General features: G+C 35.7%; 3 protein-coding genes across 3 annotated transcripts in view; all 3 read right to left on the reverse strand.

The window, feature by feature from the left end:
- Window positions 1-3,421, reverse strand: part of LOC123545124 (uncharacterized) — a 98,011-nt gene extending 94,590 nt beyond the window's left edge. The window contains exons 1-2 of the mRNA XM_053538532.1: window positions 3,232-3,421; window positions 2,883-2,913 (exon numbers count right to left, since the gene is read on the reverse strand). Of these exons, the coding sequence (XP_053394507.1) occupies window positions 2,883-2,913; window positions 3,232-3,234 (34 nt within the window). The 5' untranslated portion in view covers window positions 3,235-3,421. The remainder of the gene's footprint in view (window positions 1-2,882; window positions 2,914-3,231) is intronic.
- Window positions 3,422-3,581: 160 nt separating this feature from the next.
- LOC123545122 (uncharacterized) lies at window positions 3,582-12,532 on the reverse strand. The gene is made up of 6 exons (XM_045331427.2): window positions 12,204-12,532; window positions 11,517-11,653; window positions 9,975-10,176; window positions 9,248-9,334; window positions 8,690-8,782; window positions 3,582-8,424 (listed from the first exon to the last, which is right to left on the reverse strand). Exons 1-6 carry the CDS (start codon window positions 12,477-12,479, stop codon window positions 8,140-8,142), a joined length of 1,080 nt encoding a protein of 359 aa, XP_045187362.1. The 5' UTR covers window positions 12,480-12,532; the 3' UTR covers window positions 3,582-8,139.
- A 1,704-nt stretch (window positions 12,533-14,236) lies between these two features.
- LOC123545820 (uncharacterized) lies at window positions 14,237-20,563 on the reverse strand. Its single transcript, XM_045332124.2, has 5 exons — window positions 20,273-20,563; window positions 19,733-19,925; window positions 18,411-18,515; window positions 16,624-16,725; window positions 14,237-15,786 (listed from the first exon to the last, which is right to left on the reverse strand). The coding sequence occupies exons 1-5, from the start codon at window positions 20,554-20,556 to the stop codon at window positions 15,493-15,495; spliced, it is 978 nt and encodes a 325-aa protein (XP_045188059.2). The 5' UTR covers window positions 20,557-20,563; the 3' UTR covers window positions 14,237-15,492.
- Between the last annotated feature and the right edge of the window lie 413 nt (window positions 20,564-20,976).

A 20,976-nucleotide genomic window follows, 5' to 3' on the forward strand; every position in this document is an offset into this window, starting at 1 on the left:
CAAGGCCTGGGGCGGAGCTGGGGGTGCCCAAACTGAAAAAAGTGAACTTTTCCAAAAACGGCCTCGGACCAACTTTGAGACCCGCTCACGAGTAAACAAGAGTTTTCCCGGGGTAGCCGCTATGCTGGCCCCCCATACACCGTCACCCTCTACAACGGCCACCCGGTCCCGTCCCAAAGTCAAGGTCCCGTAGGGTCCTCCTATTAACTGCTGTAAGCATTTTAGGCCACCCCCGCCTCACACCTCACCCCGGGTTCCTCCCAAACAAGAGTTTTCCCCGAATGGCGGCCACCCGTGCCGGGTGGGGACGACCCCCTCTACAACGGCCACCCGGTCCGATCCAAAAGTCAAGGCTGGGCGGAGCTGGGGGTGCCCAAACTGAAAAAAGTGAACTTTTCCAAAAACGGCCTCGGACCAACTTTGAGACCCGCTCACGATGTAAACAAGAGTTTTCCCGGGTAGCCGCTATGCTGGCCCCCCATACACCGTCACCCTCTACAACGGCCACCCGGTCCCGTCCCAAAGTCAAGGTCCCGTAGGGTCCTCCTATTAACTGCTGTAAGCATTTTAGGCCACCCCCGCCTCACACCTCACCCCGGTTCCTCCCAAACAAGAGTTTTCCCCGAATGGCGGCCACCCGTGCCGGGTGGGGGACGACCCCTCTACAACGGCCACCCGGTCCGATCCAAAAGTCAAGGCCTGGGGCGGAGCTGGGGGTGCCCAAACTGAAAAAAGTGAACATTTCCAAAAACGGCCTCGGACCAACTTTGAGACCCGCTCACGAGTAAACAAGAGTTTTCCCGGGGTAGCCGCTATGCTGGCCCCCCATACACCGTCACCCTCTACAACGGCCACCCGGTCCCGTCCCAAAGTCAAGGTCCCGTAGGGTCCTCCTATTAACTGCTGTAAGCATTTTAGGCCACCCCCGCCTCACACCTCACCCCGGGTTCCTCCCAAACAAGAGTTTTCCCCGAATGGCGGCCACCCGTGCCGGGTGGGGGACGACCCCCTCTACAACGGCCACCCGGTCCGATCCAAAAGTCAAGGCCTGGGGCGGAGCTGGGGGTGCCCAAACTGAAAAAAGTGAACTTTTCCAAAAACGGCCTCGGACCAACTTTGAGACCCGCTCACGAGTAAACAAGAGTTTTCCCGGGGTAGCCGCTATGCTGGCCCCCCATACACCGTCACCCTCTACAACGGCCACCCGGTCCCGTCCCAAAGTCAAGGTCCCGTAGGGTCCTCCTATTAACTGCTGTAAGCATTTTAGGCCACCCCCGCCTCACACCTCACCCCGGGTTCCTCCCAAACAAGAGTTTTCCCCGAATGGCGGCCACCCGTGCCGGGTGGGGGACGACCCCCTCTACAACGGCCACCCGGTCCGATCCAAAAGTCAAGGCCTGGGGCGGAGCTGGGGACCCCCAAACTTTTGTCTTATTTAATAGTCATGATGTTAATCTCTACAATGTACATGGATGAATACATTGATTGATAATTGACCTTTTTTGGTTTGCCTGATCTTCCTCGCCGTTCTATTTTTAGTCGGGAGCTGGCAAATTCCATTTTAGCACAAAACAACTTCCTTCAAACTGTTGTTTGTATTTTTACTTCAGTTATCATTAAAAATAACTATTTGAATATATATGCCTATAAAATACATGTACTGATTTTATTCAGAAAACGTGCCCGGGCCAAATTCGAAACCATCCCTTGCCATTTAGAAAATCGCGGGATTTTCTACTTTCAGTTTCTTAACATACAATCTGGGGAGGTAATTACATCACAGTAAAGGCCAAACTCAGAGTTAAATACACTATATTATAAACTGATTTGATATTTGAGAGTTCAATTTATAGGCTCGTCTCTCGATTATGTAAATCTGCCGTTTTTTATTACAAATGTGTATTCACTTCCTGTCTAAATAAAGCGTGGAGTATTGTCACGTAAGCGGTTGGGACTCTGTACTCTGTCAATTCATTTTTTATTAACCTTTTATGTGCGATAAAATTAATTCATTCTTTCACTTATATGTTTTCTATTTTTCTTTTCATCTTAATGCAAAGTACCATGCATAATTTTCATTACTGGTAAGTTTCGCCAGCTAATTCGTCAGAGTCCACAGTATAATTTTTTCTAGCCAAGAATTTCATAAAATTATAAATAATTTGATTTGCACATGCATGCATCACATCCATTGTGCATTATATAAAATATTTTGTACTTACTTGTAAAAAAATATTATAATACGCATTAGACTTCCATATAATTTCGTTTGATCTGTTGTCGCTTTACATAACATTGTGTTAAAGATGAAAATTTATATTGATTAAAATACTGATTGATATTTAAGCAATGCTTATACCTACCATACTATCACAGCTATTTAGGCGGTTCATCTTTTTGTTGCTAAAATTAATTATGATACAAAATAAATCTTTACTACTATATTGTATTTGCAAACACTATCCAAACTATAGACCGTTTCCTTTATAAAAAGGATAAAGCATCGCTAACTTTAAAACCGAACATTAACTCATGGCAATAGCAGCACTTCACTTGTGGTAGTACAAGCAATTTAACTGTTGTAACTGCTGGCAGTAGCAGCAGTTAACTGCTCCTACTGCTGGCAGTAGGGGCAGTTAACTGATGTAACTGCTGGCAGTAGGAGCAGTTAACTGCTGCTACTGCCAGCAGTTACAGCAGTTAACTGCTGCTACTGCTGCTACTGCTGTACTGCCAACTTCACGCCGATGACTAACCACCCGTTCTCTCATAAACACGCCAGTGTGGGATACAATATACTATACCGATATAACGTTAACAGTAAGTTTAAAATATGTCCAAAAAAACTTAAATATTTTTCTGAATGATGAACAAATACATACCAATGATTTCTTTTTCTGTTAAATTTCCGGCCTGAAATAAAAAAAATAGTTTCTTTATACTGCATACATGTATATGATTCTTAGCTAGTTTAATATGACAATTTATACACTTTAAATTGATTAGCAAATTAAAGAGGATGTGGACATATCTATACAGTACATATCTCTGCCCGAGGCTACAATGTAACACACAGAGAATTGCATACGTAATGAGTCACAGTGATATGAGAACACATAGAAATATTATACAGGTATTTACATGTACAAATCATCATTTGTTTTCCACGACCATAAATGAAATGCTGAATAATTATTAGTATTACAAAATGAAAATAAAATGTATATTTACCATAATAGTTTAGCAAAATATCCAATTGTTTACGATATATAACACCGATATCACTGGTGAAATCTCCTACACAAATATCTGAAATCGATTTCAACGTGTCCAAATACAAACTTCGTGTACAAATACGCCAATGCCTTTGCTTATATATGGTAAATTATCTTTAAAAGCGACAAAAATACAGTATACCTTGTGTAGGCGGCTACACGTCAAGCGAATCGATGTGTATTACACTACTTTTGCATGGTTTAGTACACCCAGTGTGAGCTATATTTTATTTCATATGAACTATCAAAGTGTTATTTCATATTAACTATCAAAGTGTTATTTCATATTAACTATCAAAGTGTTTAAAATTTTAAGTATATATTTTAACCATTATCATGGTAACCTTATTATTTTGTTTTTAAAATCAAAGTTTTACATGATTAAAAGTGACAAGCGCATTTTACTTTCATTTTCATAATAGAAATCATTAGTTGTTGTCGCTGATGTTATCATTAATGCGGAAAATAAATGCATCACAATATAATTACCGCTTTAGCTGAATGATCTATGTATAATATGTCTACGGTCCAAAAACACCTCCAGTTTAAAGTGGTAGAATTGATTGCTTTATTACATGCACCATCAATTGTGCACTACAGTTAAAGGTACATAATGTATGTATGACCGTTCCCAACAGACCAGCCGAACATACTCGAAGTGTGTTTACAAATGATTTTTTTTTATTTTCCGCGTTCAATGCCACCTACGATTTGTTGAATATGTAAAACTCTCGAAAACTGCTTTGAAACTGTTACTAACAATGCAGTTACATCACAGAACTTAGCATGACTCTGATTGGAGCGGGAAACAAAACGAGGGCTGTTGTTTTATCAAACATGTCCTATATTTCCTCAGTCCACAATATATGACTGTATCATTAAATATAAAAAGAACTGATAATCTCAGGAAAAAGTTAAAGAATATTTCTAAAGGGGGAGTTTTAACTGATCATTTTGATTATGTTATTTAATATAAATGATATTCTAAACTTCTCATTTGATATCGATATAGTCCGTCCTGCAAGTGCTCCTGCCTGAAGGGTATTGAAAGGAATAACGTAATTCGCGATCATTGTAATTGGACAAACCTGATTGTTAAATGGTTATCAAATACATCCACCCAAACAAAAGTCACTTAAAACATATTTGAAACATATAAAGAAATAATATATCACAAACAGTAATTTGTCGTTGAAGACAAACACTATTTCCTTTTAATGCGGAGCTTCAAGCAAGGGAGCTGCTGGTTCCATTTTTTCACGTCTTTTGTATGTCGCAGCTAGGGATCGAACCCACGACCTCGATCATGCACTCGAATCCTGTATGATTTTATTCAGGAGCAAATCTCTGTTAGAGATTTATTTATTTCGATTCTAACACGTTACCAAGGATTATCATCTACAGTTTTGAAGATTTATACCAAATATTTGCCTGTTTTGTGTGGTTTCCTTTCCTGCGCGCGGCTACATGACGTTTGACGCTGTGACGTAATAATTGTGACAGACAAACAGTGCATATGTTGTATAATAATACTTAGTTTCAGTCTTCTTTGTTTAATAAGGAAACAAATCTGGTCGTGTTAGAATACATAATGAAATATAGATACACAAAATAAAAGTACCGCATATTTACGGAGAAAATTGGTGATTAAAAAGCAAGAATAAATATCCAACAGGGAAAACCACGTCCTAAATCAGCATCCCCGAGCTACAATACACATGCAGCGAACGCAAGGACAAAACGAACAAATAAAGGAACACAGTGGTGGTCGTCTTGGAACGGCATGTGGCAGAAACATCACTGGGTTAACCGTTATACCGGTTAATGGAGCACCTAACTTCACTCTTAACTCCACCATGTTCCAAAGTCGCACGGCAGTATGATTTATTATTTGCGGACGAAGCCTTCAGGCACAGTTAGATAGCCTTTATGTGTATTCCATTAAAGAGGGTTTTAATAAAATAAAAAATTGTATATTAAGAAAAAGAAATACAGTCATTGATCATAACTGATATATTAAAAACGAGAGGTTAGAAATTGTTGAGACATTTTGTTACCTTGGAGTTAAAACAATAAGTCAATGCTAGATACGCAATGAAATCTTAAGTAGATCAGGCATTAAAAAGCGGTAAATAACTTATATTCCATTTTCTCGAGAATAAAGTTTGATGTAAAAACTAAACTTTTACTATTTGACAGAAAGGCTGAGCATATAGTGGGAGGAATGCGGAAGTGTAAATGTCTAATTAATAATTATGGTAACTGTTTAAGTAATATTAATTTGTTCTGTTCATACTGCCATCATAAATACGTAATATTATACAGAAATACCGCACTTATAACCTATACATAATATGTCATGTATGATCAAATCATTATTTTATCTGTGTTCTTGCCGATGATTGCTAACAAAATGTTATTTTTATTGTTTATGTTGTTGTTCATTATATGATGAGATTGGTCTCTGGTACTATAAGCCTAAAGATTAGTTCATTTAATTCAGACACTTGATATGCCAGGGTTTTCTACGTTAACACAGTTTTCCTGAAGATAGTCATTGTCTTGTTTAATATCTTTCTTATAATGTATTATTTCTGTTCTTGGAACATACAAATATTGTAAGAGAGCCCCTGGTTCAGACAGTCCCTGGCCTTTTTCAGAAGACTATAAGACAGTCCAAGGTTGCTGGTATATTTTTTCAGACGACAATAAGACATGATTTTTTTCTGTTGACAACAATACATAGTTTCTTTTTCAAAAGACCTTAAGGCAGTCCATGATATCTGGCGTTTTTTCGTTCTTAATATAGTTTGACTTATGCAGCAGTTTCTACAATAATCATACCTTAATAGTATTAAATCATACATGCAACTGATCATGAAAAATACTGATATTGTTGATGTATGTTAACATTTATAAATTTAGCTCAATATGGAGAGCGTACATCTATTGATCGTGGTGTCATCAGTTCCCAGGACAAGGCGACTATTCTCTGTGACGATTTGATAGAATCGTGTCTGAAATCATTTGCCATTCGCCTCTGATGCATGTGAAGGAGTTGGTAGTTACTTGCGGAGGACAGGTAAGTCCTTGTGTAAAAATTCTAGGAACACTTGTTAGGTTAACTGCCAACTGTTACATAACCGAACTATTGTTGAAAGAGGACGCCAAACCCGAACAACAACCAAATGCAATAAACACGTTACTGTGATATACGCATATACCTCAATGTGAAAGGTAAATAGGGGACTTTTAAATAAAGTTACAAAATAATCACGTCCAGATGTGTTTGGTTTGTGGTCCAGTGCTTATACAAGTCTGAATTATGCTAATGCCTTGATAATGCATACTGATATCTTTTAAGTTTAACTTCAAAAGTATGTGTGTTAGTCTATGTACGAGGGGTGTTCAAATATTAATGCAACTAGGCCAATATCTCGCTTTTAACCACGATTTGCACGACATAGGTACATGTATCGCATAGGGGGTTGTGTGAGCTTTTCATTGATACAATACATGTTTAAATCCGTTCAGTCTAGCTTTGACAATAGCTCGATTAACACTATCTACTCGTGTACACTAAAGCTAAAATGGTTGGGAAAAGGTCTCCTTTCACTGACCAAATACGTTCCTATATCAAGAACCGCTGTATTCTTAGTATACAGGCGAAAGACATATTTAATGAAATATGTCGTGTTTATGGGAAATTTGAACTTTCTTTTTCATCTGTCACACGGTGGTGTAAGAAATTTAAAAGTGGTGCAGATTCAGTAAAAGATGCGCCTCATGCACGCCGTCCGATAACTGCAACTTCGCCAAAAATAGTTGAAAAAGTAAAGGATTTGATTGCTACCGATGCAAGATTTACAACTAGGCATATAGCTAAATGCGTCGGTATCTCAGTAGGAGCTGCTCATACAATTCTCAGACGTGATTTAAAAATGAGAAGGATAAGTGCCAGATGGATACCCCATCTCCTTACAAAAGAGCAAAAACTTGCTCGGGTAAGAATCGCCAAACAATTGTTGAAACAGTTCTCTAAATACAACAATCGATCTTTCGTAAATATCATCACTTACGATGAGACGTGGGTTCACTTTTAAGAGCCCAAGGGAAAGATACAGAACTAAATATGGGCAACCAAAGGAAGCCAAAGACCTTGCATAGCAAAACGCACCATGAGCGTCAAAAAGGTAATGTATGTAATTTTCTTTACAAATCAAGGTCCTGCTATTCAAATTGCCGTACGAAATTTGTAAATGCTAAGTTTTACAAAGGCAAGGTCCTTCATAAATCAAAGAAATATTTCGCAAACAGTCGACCAGCAACTGGTCTCCGTGGTGTAAGGTTGTTGCATGACAATGCTTCGTCACACAAAGCGGCCATTGTACGCGAATATCTGAAACAGGAAAAGGTTGTCGAGCTTCCTCGCCCTCCTTATTCGCCAGATCTTGCCCCTTGTGGCTTTTTACTATTTCCGAGGCTCAAATAAACACCTTGCTGGAAGTAAATATCAAACGCGCAAAAATCTCGGTTTGGTTATTTTCCAGTGTCTGAACAGTATACCTCGAAAATATTATGACAACGCCTTTAAAAATTGGATTAAAAGACTGAAACTTTGTATATCACATGGTGGTTAGTATTTAGAAGGATTGAGATAATTATTTTGGCACTGTTTGTTAAGCACTTCTGAAAATTGGTCTAGTTGCATTCATATTTGAACACCCCTCGTAATAACGATATTGCCTGCATGGTTCATGTATGATATTTCTAAAACTTAAGCAGCCGTTGTATTGGAACTCTGTACATCCTACTGTCTGAACAAAATACATGTTGATAGTGTTAGTTTTAACATGGTAAACAGTTATTTAAACTGCACAACACCTTTCAGCAAAACTACCCCATCTTTATGAAGCCTTAAAGCAGGCCACACAAAAAACTCTGGATTGCTTCCGGATTTTGTGTAAGCTTTGTACATATTTTGATCAAAGTTGTCTGTAGTCGGACACATATAAACTGGAGGGTCCTGTACACACATCCACCAGGTGAGTTCAACAGCTTTCCTTGCGTATCTTACTGCGGGTCCGGCATCGGAAGGTTCATTTGAAAGTCTCTTTTTGCATATATCATTCAGTTTGCCTCGGAAATTCTGTAAGTAATGTTTATGATTGAACGATGAAATTCGTCATTAAATGCTTCAAAGTTTCATTACTGTTTAATGTTCCAACTTGAAATAAATAAATGATGAAGCTGGTTTGAAAGCAGTTTGTTACAAAATATAAGCCTTTACTAATAAGCTAGATTGGTCACAACATGTTAAAACAACAAATCATAACTCTTTGATTGTATGACAAAAAGTTATTTATGTTTTTTAGATACAACAGATATAAACAAAATACATGTACTTGTAATACCTTGTGAAGCCGTTCTAATGCTATCCCAGCTCTACCTTTTCTGTACTGTATCAAGAGCGTTCGACCTTCATCAGCATGGTCTGCCTGGTAACCCTAAGTTGATATTGTTAGAAAAGTTTTAGAATTATCGATAATATTTTTGTAAGAGGCTTATCATTTATTTTAAAACTACATTGGTCAAGAAAATCTTGTGGACTTATATAAAGCGAACGTAAATAGGAACACGGGGAGGACTGCTTTATTCCGTTTTGAAGGAACCACTCTTGCAATGGTATATCGTTCTTTGTGACGTAGTCACCATTTAAGAATATCAGATTTGAGTAAAGGCATGTGTTTGCCTTTTTTAAGATGAAATGTGACCAATCACGTAATTGCTTTTCTGAACTGAGATATGTTTCAAACCGTGAGAACATGGCATTAATAAGAAATTTGTATGTGATCCAGCAATTGAATGTGTTAGCCATACAATGAATTGTAACTTATTGAAGCACAAATAAGTATAAAGCAATGGTGTAGCTCCTGAAAATAGCAGTACTCGAACATAGATCAGTAGATTACCTTTTGTCCTGTAAGTATTTCAGCAAAGACACTTTCCATTTCACGTATTTGACTTTGTGCTTCTTGCTGGCAAATCTTGTAAGCCTCCTACAGATATGATACAATACATGAGCAGAAAAGGTGTTTAGTTTGGGTTTGGGTTAACGTCACACTGACACAAATATCGGCCAAAACCTTAGATTGTAGAGGAAGACCCCAGAATCACCTGCTGGCGTTACTAAAGACACGGGCGGGCACCTAGAGCTACCGACTTTCCGTTAGCCAGTTGGATTGCTCCCTCACATTAAAGAAATCTACACTCACAACGAGGTTTCGAACCCACAGCGGTGAGAAGCAAGTGATTCGAAGCCAGCGACCTCAACAATTCGACTACGGAGGCTCTATGTATAGAAGCAGTAGTGAATGTATTCAGCATTCATTAAATTCGACCGCCCCTGTAATTATTAAGTATTAAAATCATTCCCATTTTTTCTTAGATGAAGTATAATTTTATTAATCTATCTTTCGTCGTTTCTCCATGAAAATATTAACTTTGTTTACGATACTAAACAAACAAGAATCACAAAATATTTTAATATAACGGTTGTGCGCTTCCAACGGATCTTCTATATTTTGTTTAATGCGTTCTATTGTTCCAAAGAATAATCGTATAAATTTCATTGAAATATTCCATTACCAGTTAAATGTAATTACAGGGGGAGGGGGCGGTATTAGAAAATGTTCAAACCTGAACAATTTCAAGCAGTATGCTTATAATTTCAGACTCCTCTAGCGTTCCTTTCTTAAGTTTGCTCAAAGCCTCGAACACTTCTGTCCATTCATTGTCATACATTTCAGAGAAACGCTCAGCTATTTTTGTTGGTCTGTTCGTATCACTTAGGTCCGCTATATCAGGATTGTTCTGTACCATTGCTAGGCTTGCTCGTTTGCTGGAAATGTTTGAAATTAGCTTAATTCATAAATATACAGACATATATGCTTATCAAATAACTTTGCTTTTGATGCATTTTTTTATCAGAACTATTAAGAAGTTCCACCATGAGAGATGTTGTTAGTTCCAAATGACTTACAACAAAGTGTCTACCGGGTCAAATGTAGATGCCGGATGTTTCTGACAGTCTTATCTATCTATTCTGAATAACAAAGCTTGTCTATTAAGATGTACCTTTTTCACTGTAAACTAGTAATTAATTTGTTCAAGCATAAAGTACTTGAATCAACGAGGATAAATATGAAACTGCGTATCAAGCTTTAAAGTATGCATATCAATTTTATCTGAACTCAATATTACATTTAAAAATGTGTGTATTAGTACAGATGTACAAAATAATTTTACATATAATCTCTTAGACAAGACTTTTTTTTAAAATGTTACAAAATACAATATGTCTTTCTCAATGTATACTGACTCTGAAAAAAATATTTATTTGCTATCAAACGAAACTATTGTTAAATACACTATCTATTTATCTATCTGCCGTTGACGTCAAACCCCTTGCGGGAACGTAGACGTTTTGCGCGTCAAAATCAAGAAGAGAAAGAATATATTGATAAAAAATTTAGAGTGAAGAAACTAAAATAAATTTGGTGATATAAAAAGATTAAAACTTGAGTTTGCAGGATAACTAGGGCGAGACATGTTCTAGACTGCAAACTGCAGCACTGAACTGCTCTAGGCTAGGGAGGTGGGCAACACTGGGGGGAAGTTGGTTCCAATGGTACACTGTTCTCGGAAAATAAGAAAACTTGTAATAGTCAGTGGTTGCAGTAATTAACCTATTGAACACTGAACCAGAACCTGCTTTGAAATATTATGTGAAAGACGAAATAATGATAATAATAATAATAAGAATAATAATAAATGTATAATGTTACTTAACTTGTACAAAATTTGTATAAAATTCTTTTATATGAACTTTTAAAGATGTATATATGAATATATGTATGTACTATTATAAGGCAATTAACACGTATATCGTTCTATTAAAACGTTCCTATCGGCATAGTATATTAAGGTGCTATTTTAGCTATTTTAGAACTGTACGTGTGTATATCTTAATATTCTATTTTTTTAGTGATTCATTGTCTTAGGATTTTAGTCTCTCATAACTCTTATAGAGCGGTTTTGTACATGTATTTATATTTTAAAATATATTTTACTATGTAATGTGTGTACAAAAGTGAGACCTAAATAAACTATTGTTGTTGTTGTTTGTTGTTGTTGTATTATGGGACACTTTGTACTTTACTCAGTGTATGAAACAATCACTTTTCTTGCATTCGTCTGTAGTTGATGTCTTCATTTTCTTGGTGTTCTCTCCTTTCTACACATAGCATTCCAGGCTGTTGATCTTGTCTTTGCTTGTGTTGAATCACGGTATCTTCGGTATGATGACCCTTCTTTGACTGAAAAATATGTATTTACTATAGAATTACGTTTTCAATTATTCTGCGTTCTCACTATTTAAATGAAATACATTGATCGCTAGTTAGTTATATGGAATATGAAACCAGGATTAAAAACACAAATAGCAGGAGTGTTCGTTCATAATTCAAAAACTTAAAACGAGAATATAATGAAGGTTTTAACATATTTGCATATATCACTTTGATGAATTAATCATATTTATATATATACCTGTCAACAGCAAAGGTACACAACCAATGTTTTTACAAGATGTTTTTTATGTCAACCAAAACTAAACATAGCACCTTGATGCACAAAAGAGTCGATGTATACTTAGAGAAATACTTCTATTTTTCCGTAGATTTGCTCTCTATACCATATAGCGTATATAAAAGTGTCTGAATTTCATATATTCGCAATAAAGCTGAACAGAAATGTTGTTGAATATGCTTCAAATTTAGAATCATACCATTACTTGTTTATGTTAATAAAGGAATTGTTGATAAGTTTAAACGTTGTTACCAAACTTTTTCAATTACCAATCCTTACCTTTATATGTTGCATTAGCTCCATGAACGCAGCTCTGACTTTCTTATATTTTCTTTTCACAATATTGAAATTTCCTATCAGTATGTTTTCCGTAAGGTCTTCTATCTCCTTAATAATATCTGCATCTGAACTGTTTATGTCCTTTGTTTGTTTCAAAGTCGATAATTCTACTTTAACACTTGCACAAATACCTTTAGCCAACGTAATTTTATTCTCATCAATATAGCTGAAAAAGGTGCTGATATTATTTTGGCATTCCATTTTTGTTTTGAACATTTCTTACGCCACTTTATGGAAAACTGTTTGAGGTTTTTTACTTCCTGGATGTTCAAGTAGAAACATACGATACGTGAAATACATTTGGTTTACATACATAAACTTGCTACATTTGTATATATATATATGAACAGTCAAGTAATCAGCAAATATTGATAGGGCTTTTCTAAAGAGTAAACTGTAAACTCACAAGTTGCGATAAGGATAAATAGAGGCTAGGTTTGTTTCAGGATACGATCGCAGTATATTTCGGCCACTTACGAAAATGTAAATTATGGTGTTCACGACTGAAGATATTTTGGTTTTAATTTGCAAAACAAATCAATCACTATTTTTCTCTGTATTTTCAATGGCTTTGCATAACTTCACGTGCGTCACACTACCATGACGTCAAAATATCTATGCTAATTTACTTTTATGTTTGAATACGGTAGAGCGTATATTTTTATGCCGATATAGGTATATGGAAAATTCTGATTATAGTTGCGTTTTAAATCAGTATCAGTGAAATAAAAAGATATTTTCACTGCTTTGAAACAGTAGAAACATAGATTTTATTTCACTGAGAAGCATAAAACATTTATTATTATGTGACGTGTACAATAAGGATTATACTAAGCGTGATTTGTCCAATGTAATAACAACTAGAAGCGATATTTTACAAATATGTTTTCAAAAAAAATCTTCAAAGAGGCATGCTTGAGAATGTACTAGACAGGATCGAGAGAAATAGGCATTATTGCATTTGGAACCGATATTGTATACAAGACATTTTGCTTTAGTCATCTAGCATACTTATGCATTTTCATGCTATCGGAATTTTCAAACATCTTGTTGAGTCGTTATCGCATGATTTTAGCAAGCAAACGTCATTGGAAACACCCGCTAATCATACATGTGACTTCGATCTTTCAATGTGTGGAAGAAACTAGTATCTTGCTGGCTTATGGGAGGTAGGCCCTAAACACCACAAAATTTCAACTTTCAGGTATGCATTAAAACCACATTGTATTTCACAAAACTGCAAAGTTTAATATTTTCTTCCATTGCAAATTTTAACTGATATTTTGTTGTTTATATAGTGATACATTTGGCAGTGATCCAATACGTCTTCCAATAAAATAATTTGACATACACTGCATGCCAATGTTCTTTTGTTGGGTTGAAGTCGCATCTGCACAATTTAGATATTCAAATACTGGAGGAGCACCCTGCAGTCAGCTGGATGACTGCTTCATCCAATGACGACATGAGCAGGTTCCAGTCTAAAGTAGTCAGGCGCAAGCGATTCCAAGTCAACACCATTCACCAATAAGTCACGGAGATCCCTTCTTCGATACTGTGAGCAATCGTCTAACTATAAAGTAATCTGTTCTGATATTAACAAATGTATAATTGCTGTAGTGTTACATCACTTAATTATCCCCGCCGAAGGAGAAGGGATATTGATCCGGCGTTATCCGTCCGGCTGTTCGTCCGTCCGTGTGTGCGTTAGTGCGATCGTCCGAAATTGGAAATTTTTATAGTTCAAAACATTTTTAAGCTCCAAATCTCCAAATATGTAATAATTATTGACCAGCACATGGCTGTTGCTTGAAGTATTATTCCCATGGCCCAGTAAAATCAGACCTCTTGGTGAAAAATAATGATTTTGACTGTATCTATCTAACTAACCTATTGATGGATCTTCATAACACTTTTCAAAAAATAATGTAGATAAATGTAGAGCAGTGGTGCACACGTATCTGTTTTTGTCAGGATCACTTCAATAACTGCAAGGTTATAGTCCTTTTATTGTTTTAAATTTTTTTATTATTATTATTATTATTATTATACCAGATTTATAAAAAACATTCCTCTAGATTTTGCAAAGGCTTTGTTATGGTCCCCCGTCAACGATCGATTGCTCTGCTAACTACGATATTACTGTGCGGAAGGTAACACATTCAAATGAATGGGCCCCTTCCTGGCTGAACGTAAACGTATTTGTTTAAGGTAAATATCATCAGATGTGCACGTGGTTTTAGAGGGAACTAGAGGACGTTCTTAATACCTCTGTTATTCCTCGACTACATTAATGACTTGCCAGACTTAGTAACTTGACCAGACATCTGCTGATAACAGCCTTCTCCTTCGCTTCAACAAGACCCAACAGGATGCTCATCTCTTATAGAAGAACTTGTCAGCAGAGTTGAGTTGGAAGACGGACTGTCAGACAAAGTGCCATCCCGGAAAACACACGGCAAATTAATTCCATATAGTTTTTCCTTACTTTTAGAGAAGCACAGTTTCAACAAAATCAGTGCGGATTATTATAGCAAGAGATATTAATTCTACTGACGGACATATTACAGGCAATGATTTAGGCTATTGTTTAAATAAATCTTTGCCATTTTAAAAGAATGCAACGAACACAAAATGTAATGGTTAATACATGGGGATAATATATAGTTCACATTATGATCACACCAGCTCATGCATTATTATATAACCATGATATATTCTTGACAGGCAAGCTTTCACATTTTTCTCGTAATACCCTGTTCAACACAGCGTTTCTTCTTACGATGTGTGTTTTCATGGACAGACCTCTGCATTATGAATAAAATCTGGAAAGTAGATCCCTCGGAAGCACCGAGAACAAGGCAAACAGTGAAAATTGCTGACTCGGTTTGACTGAGCCTGTTCATGAGCAGTAAAACACATGTTATAATATTAATATAACAGTAATATATATTGAAGCATATTGAACTAAGACATCGCACGTTTGAAAGCAGTCTTACATTGACACTTAATTGTTTTTGTTAAATGTCAAAAAATTGAATACTATAATGCACGATTTCTGAAAATATATTATCAATTAAGCTGGATAGGAAGTTTCTGAGAATACAAAGTCCCTAAGAGTATAACAAGTGACAACAATGCTGTCTTCGTGACAAAAGACTTACAGTGTATGCAGTATATTTGCAAGTGTCACCTACGGAATAAAGGTACTTAGTAATAGTAATTGAATTCATTTAAACTGAACAACACCTTTCATCAACACTCCACCTTCTTTATAGAGTTTCAATGCTGGCCAAACAAAGAAGTCTACTTCAGTGCCAGACTTCGTGTAGGCCCTGTATAGACTTTTATCAAATCCATCTGTTTCACTTTCGGACGCTGGACATAAATATACGGGTGGATCTTGGACAGACATCCACCAGGTTAACTCTACAGCTTTTTTCCCATATAGATCCAAGGCACCAAGATGTGCTGGTAATCTAATGTTCCTGTTCCATTTATGTTTTTTACTTTCCATAAAAACCTATTAAAGAGAAGTAATCGAAATTATAAAAGCAGTTTTAACAAATAATTTAAGTATTAATTCAAATTATTTGTGTTACATATTTAGATACCGTACACAGTACACATTTCCCCATCAAAACCTTCACGTTTTAACGCTATTCCTGTTCAACTACTTTGACATTGTGCGCTCTGAGGTGTTCTCACTGCAAGTCAATTGAACAGGAATAGCGTTAAAACGAAAAGGTTTTGGTGGGGAAATCGTAGTACCAGGTGTAGCACTTTCAAATAGGTTTCGAATCATGTGCATGATATTAACACAATATATTGAACAAAATTCTTACGCCCTGATTTATAATTTTTGTTCACCTTTCCACTTTCACATTTGAGCTCAAAATGACGTAGCGCGGTCACGTGATTGGGCACACTGGTACAGTGCATTTTGCATTATAAGCTTTAATCTTGCTTTCCTTAGAGTTGGTAAAATGTTTCATAAGAGTATATGAAATTTCATTAGGTATCTGATTGTAACGGGGATCATGTAGGTGTATTCATGTCTTTACTGCAGTTACTTGATTACCGTTCCTGTGCAGGTGATACCCTGCCCTTGTAGTTGGGAGGGTTTGTCTGGGATTATATGTTCTTTCAATGTACTGTAATTGACAATCAGATGGCGTCTGTACCAAATTTACATATTATGAAGGTGTGATAATATACATCAATTATAAATGAACATACTCCTGTAATTATAGTTAAGAAACTATGGAATACGATAATCTATCAACTAAAATGTGTTAGACTTCCATATAATAGGGTATAAAACGTTGTAGCCTAGCAAAATAACATAACTGAAACTAACCTGTTTAAACCGTTCGACAGCTAGTCCAGCCATTTCCTTACGGTACTGCACGATTAGGCGATGACCTTCTTCACTTCGCACGTTTGACTGGGATATTAGTTCCTGAAATAAAAGTTAAGATGACATCAACAAGCGCTTCATTTACTTTTGCAAATGTGTGTATTCAAGGTTTTTAGTGACATGGATACAATGTATGTCTCCTTAGTAGAACCATTGATCTTTCTATTAAAATGTTTGACACTTCCAGCGAGATTTGAATCCACTACGATGAGATGCATTTTGTTTCGAAACGTGTGTTTTAAATGACCCCCTCCTCCATTTTGCATGCAAAACGGCAGTCTAGTTTTATCGGAGTCAGTAGCGAAAGTATATCACTGAACTTTTTTACATTTACGGAATGAACGTGTTTCAAACAAACCATGATATTTTTATCGGGTTGTGCGGCTCATACAAGTAAAGGCGATGTTTATTCAGTTGCAACCTAGACAATGTTGAATGTGACCTCATCTTTAAACATAACTAAAAAGAAAATGATTATGGCGTAATGAAAACTTATTGTAAGAGATGCGTTGCTACCTTTGATAAAAATAAATAACCAGGAATTAGGTAAACAAGTGAATATAGAACAACATAGTTATTCAACTAGAATTAGGTAGGTTGGCATGAAAAGTGAAAACAGAATTTAGATTACAGAACCAAAACCTTTCACAATTTTGAAAATATCTTAACATTTCTAAAACATAAATGAACGGTTAATTCTAAGATATTAAAACTGAACTGTTTAAAGAATAAGCGTCAATGAATGGGTGTATGAAGCACAAGAAGCAAAAGAGTTTTGACAATTTATTTTTGTATTTAGCAGGCCAAATGAATAACTCTATGAAACAATGAGGCACTACTGAGTGGAAAACCAAGCCAGTAATAAAATTTCAAACCGAATGGTCATTGATTCTCTCGAATGCATCCATAAGTTTTGTAAACATTACGACTAAACGAAGAGCTATCTCACTTGCCCCAGCGTCGCCTTCGGCGTCCGACTCTACACCTTTGTTAAGGTTTTGATGCACATTTTTACTTTATCTCTGTTATAAGTCGATAAATTTGCTTCATACTTAAATTCCATAAGGCTCTTAATTTTATATAGATAATGCTGCTATGCTAATAGAGACTACACATAGTTGAATAGTTAGACAAAATGCTACTTTCAATATTACACATGAAATTATGAAGTCAATATCACATAGAAGACAATGAAAACAGGGCATTTTGTAGTACATTTGTAATTTCTAATCAAATAGTCAAACTTTTGACAAATACATGCAAAAAAAACAACAAATAAATCTATGAAACATTGGATTTAACAAGAAAATAATATGTTTTATGTTCATAACAAAAATGTTACAGCCACATTTTAATCAAAGGCATCATGACCATATAACATATCTGTTCCATACTACCACATTATATTACGTAAGGTCCATAATACTAGCACCAATATTTCGTGAACTATACCTCCTCTTTACATTAGATTTCAGATAAACTTTTGATACATATTTTGACTAAAATCTTAGCTGTTGCCCAGCTTCATCACTGAACATCAGGTGTGTTAATCACTCCATTGATATCTCTAGTTTCCTAAGGTATGCCCCATTTCACTATCAAGCATCAAAATAGTAAAATTCGCTGTCTCTTCTGACAACTCTTGTTAATATAGTGTCTTTTATATATTTGACTAAATAAAGACAGGATCGTGTAGTGTGACATGGAAGTGTTACAGAGTGACGTACCTTGTTGTTATAATCGTTTGATCCGAACTCGAGAATTCTATCGAAAACTTTAGTGATGTCTTTTATTTGACGTTCTGCTTCATTAGCACAAAACTTGTACGCTTCCTGAAATGTCAGCGTCAGTTGTACGCTTAATATATTACGGGTAGGTTTAAATTATATTTGCATGATTTGAGAAACCAATGCAATCAGATACAGATATGGTGTACACCTATAAATTCACAAAAATTACATGAAATTTGATACATATGCTAGAACAGAACATATCTGAGAATTAACACCTCTCATATAAGTACTTTATAGTTTTTTATTTAAAAACGTGAAGGATATCCATCACCTTTGTACCAACTAAGTTGGAAAGATGTAGGAAACAAATTTTACTCAAACACAATTGTAGATCTGATACTGCAAAACTTTTGTCGCAGATGCGACAGATACATATTGCAAATGGTATATATCCTCAAATAGTGTAAAAACGGAGGGTAAGCCTTTTTATTAAAATAAACCAAATTGTGCAAATGTTTGACCAATGTTCATGTTCAAACAATACACAAATACATATAAAAACAAATATAAATGAAACATTGAAAATTTTAATATGACCAGGCAATGCTTAAAATCATCATAATGATATTTTCATGGACGGTAGTGGAAATGCGTGTTACCGTCCACGCCCTCCAGCCCCGGTTTAAGCAGAACTCAACATTAACACATGCTACAAATACAAAAACAATTATGAGACATCCTCAGACGTATTAGAGTCGAAATTTATTTATAGCAAAGCCGCACTCCGGTGGTTACACGTCGTACGAAAAGATTTACTCGTGCTACGCCCTTCATGCACTTATTACGCCCATCGTGTAAAAGTAGTGTTAAAACACGGTTTTTGCTGTAAATTATCGCTCAAATAAGCGATAAGAGTAGACTCGATGGAATCATTGAGCACACCAAAAAAAAATGATACATGTATATTGATTTTAAACTGAACACCAACCAAAAGCTATGTAATCTGTAAAGTATAACTTTTGAAGTTTAAAAAATAGAATCATATTTCAATTATTTATTTTTTTTATTTATAACACATTTTAAACTTTCAAACAAAAGACTGAAGTGTGAAAACAAACATAAAAAGATGTGACAAGAATCGTAAGCAAAGATCCAGTCTATTATTGTTAAAAAAAGAGATATACGTTTTAGAAAATACACTCGGGAGATTCATTGCAGATCCATGAGATGGCGATAAGAAATCATATGTTAAAGAAGTTCATAAATGCACGTGACTACAAGACTATCACAATATCGTTCAATGAATGCTTATTTACCTGTACAATTGATAAAAGATATTCTATTGTTTCCTTCTCACTCCTACTTCTCCGACTTAATTCTTCAAAAGCTTCAGTCCATTCGTTGTCGTACAGTTCTGAAAATCTCTCAGCTATCCTTGTTGGTCTGTTGGTGTCGCTTAAATCAGCTATATCTGGATTGTTCTGTCTCATTTTGATGCTTGCTCTCTTACTAAAATAAGAAGAAAAAAACATATCAAATATGAAATCATCAAACACAATCTCAGTAATGTATATAATAAAGTAAACTTCACGAAATCATTCAACGATTTGTATACGTATTTTTTTGCAATGTCTTTTAATATTTAATACAAACAGACATACAGAAGGAAGGAAAACATATATATGTTGACTAAATCAAAATATCTATTATCTGTTAAGCCATTTATGAGGGATATTACTTCTGTATTTTGTATGACTAGTATTTAAGGAAGTCAGTACCAATACACGTTAACAATGGATTCGACAAAGTAAGTTTTAGGAACTACTTTTACTAAAATATCAAACTTATACATTCACCTTCTTACAGTCTTGGAAAACTCATCGCTAAATTTAGAAGAACGCGCTTTTTCACTATTTTCAATTGCCGGTATATTTTCATTTTTCGCTTGTTCACTCCGTCTTGAGTCATAATGATGGCCAGGTTCCCGTATCTCATGTTCAGGTGGTTGAGTTTCCCGTCTCCCGGATGTCTGTTTCGTATTATCAGGTGTTTGTTGACTTTGGTCATTATTGTCCCGTGATCGTTGCCTTCCGCTGATGCCCTTCTGCTGTTGACCAAATTTGCCTTCTAAAACCATCATCTTTTCCTTCTGCAAGCGTTGTATAGATATTTAGTATTAGTTTAAAACAAGTGAATAAAGTATTGGTCCGAACCAACTAATGGCAGACAATTTAAAACCCACAGGTTTAAACCCAGTAAAAAGTTTAAACACATATAATATAATGAGTTTACAGAATAAAATATATTGTTTGAAAGAAAGAAAATTTACTGATAATATAAATCCTCACTATGTTACAACAAAAAAAGGGAAAAGAATGATAATGGCTACCTGTTCGTCTTGTGGAAAAATGAAATCAAAGTTTGTTAAAAGTACTATCACAGCAGGTAATTCAGATATCCATAAAGCAATGTTACCTTTATTACCTAAAAAAGGTTTAACACTCCCAGGATATAATTATTGTGGACCAGGAAATCCTTTAGATAACGGACCTCCTGTCAA

This window comes from Mercenaria mercenaria, chromosome 1 (assembly GCF_021730395.1).
Source record: "Mercenaria mercenaria strain notata chromosome 1, MADL_Memer_1, whole genome shotgun sequence".
Taxonomy (NCBI): Eukaryota; Metazoa; Mollusca; class Bivalvia; order Venerida; family Veneridae; genus Mercenaria; species Mercenaria mercenaria.

Bases quoted from the DNA above. Each gene is read 5' to 3' on its own strand.
- LOC123545122 (XM_045331427.2), bottom strand. From the start codon at position 12,479: ATGTTCAAAACAAAAATGGAATGCCAAAATAATATCAGCACCTTTTTC. The intron at 10,177-11,516 runs GTGATTGTTTCA...AAACATTTCCAG, and splicing joins TACAGACGAATGCAAGAAAA to CAAACGAGCAAGCCTAGCAA. The intron at 8,783-9,247 runs GTAATCTACTGA...ATATCAACTTAG, and splicing joins AAATACTTACAGGACAAAAG to GGTTACCAGGCAGACCATGC.
- LOC123545820 (XM_045332124.2), bottom strand. From the start codon at position 20,556: ATGATGGTTTTAGAAGGCAAATTTGGTCAACAGCAGAAGGGCATCAGC. The intron at 19,926-20,272 runs GTGAATGTATAA...TTCTTATTTTAG, and splicing joins TTTTCCAAGACTGTAAGAAG to TAAGAGAGCAAGCATCAAAA. The intron at 16,726-18,410 runs GTACGTCACTCT...CTTTTATTTCAG, and splicing joins CAAACGATTATAACAACAAG to GAACTAATATCCCAGTCAAA.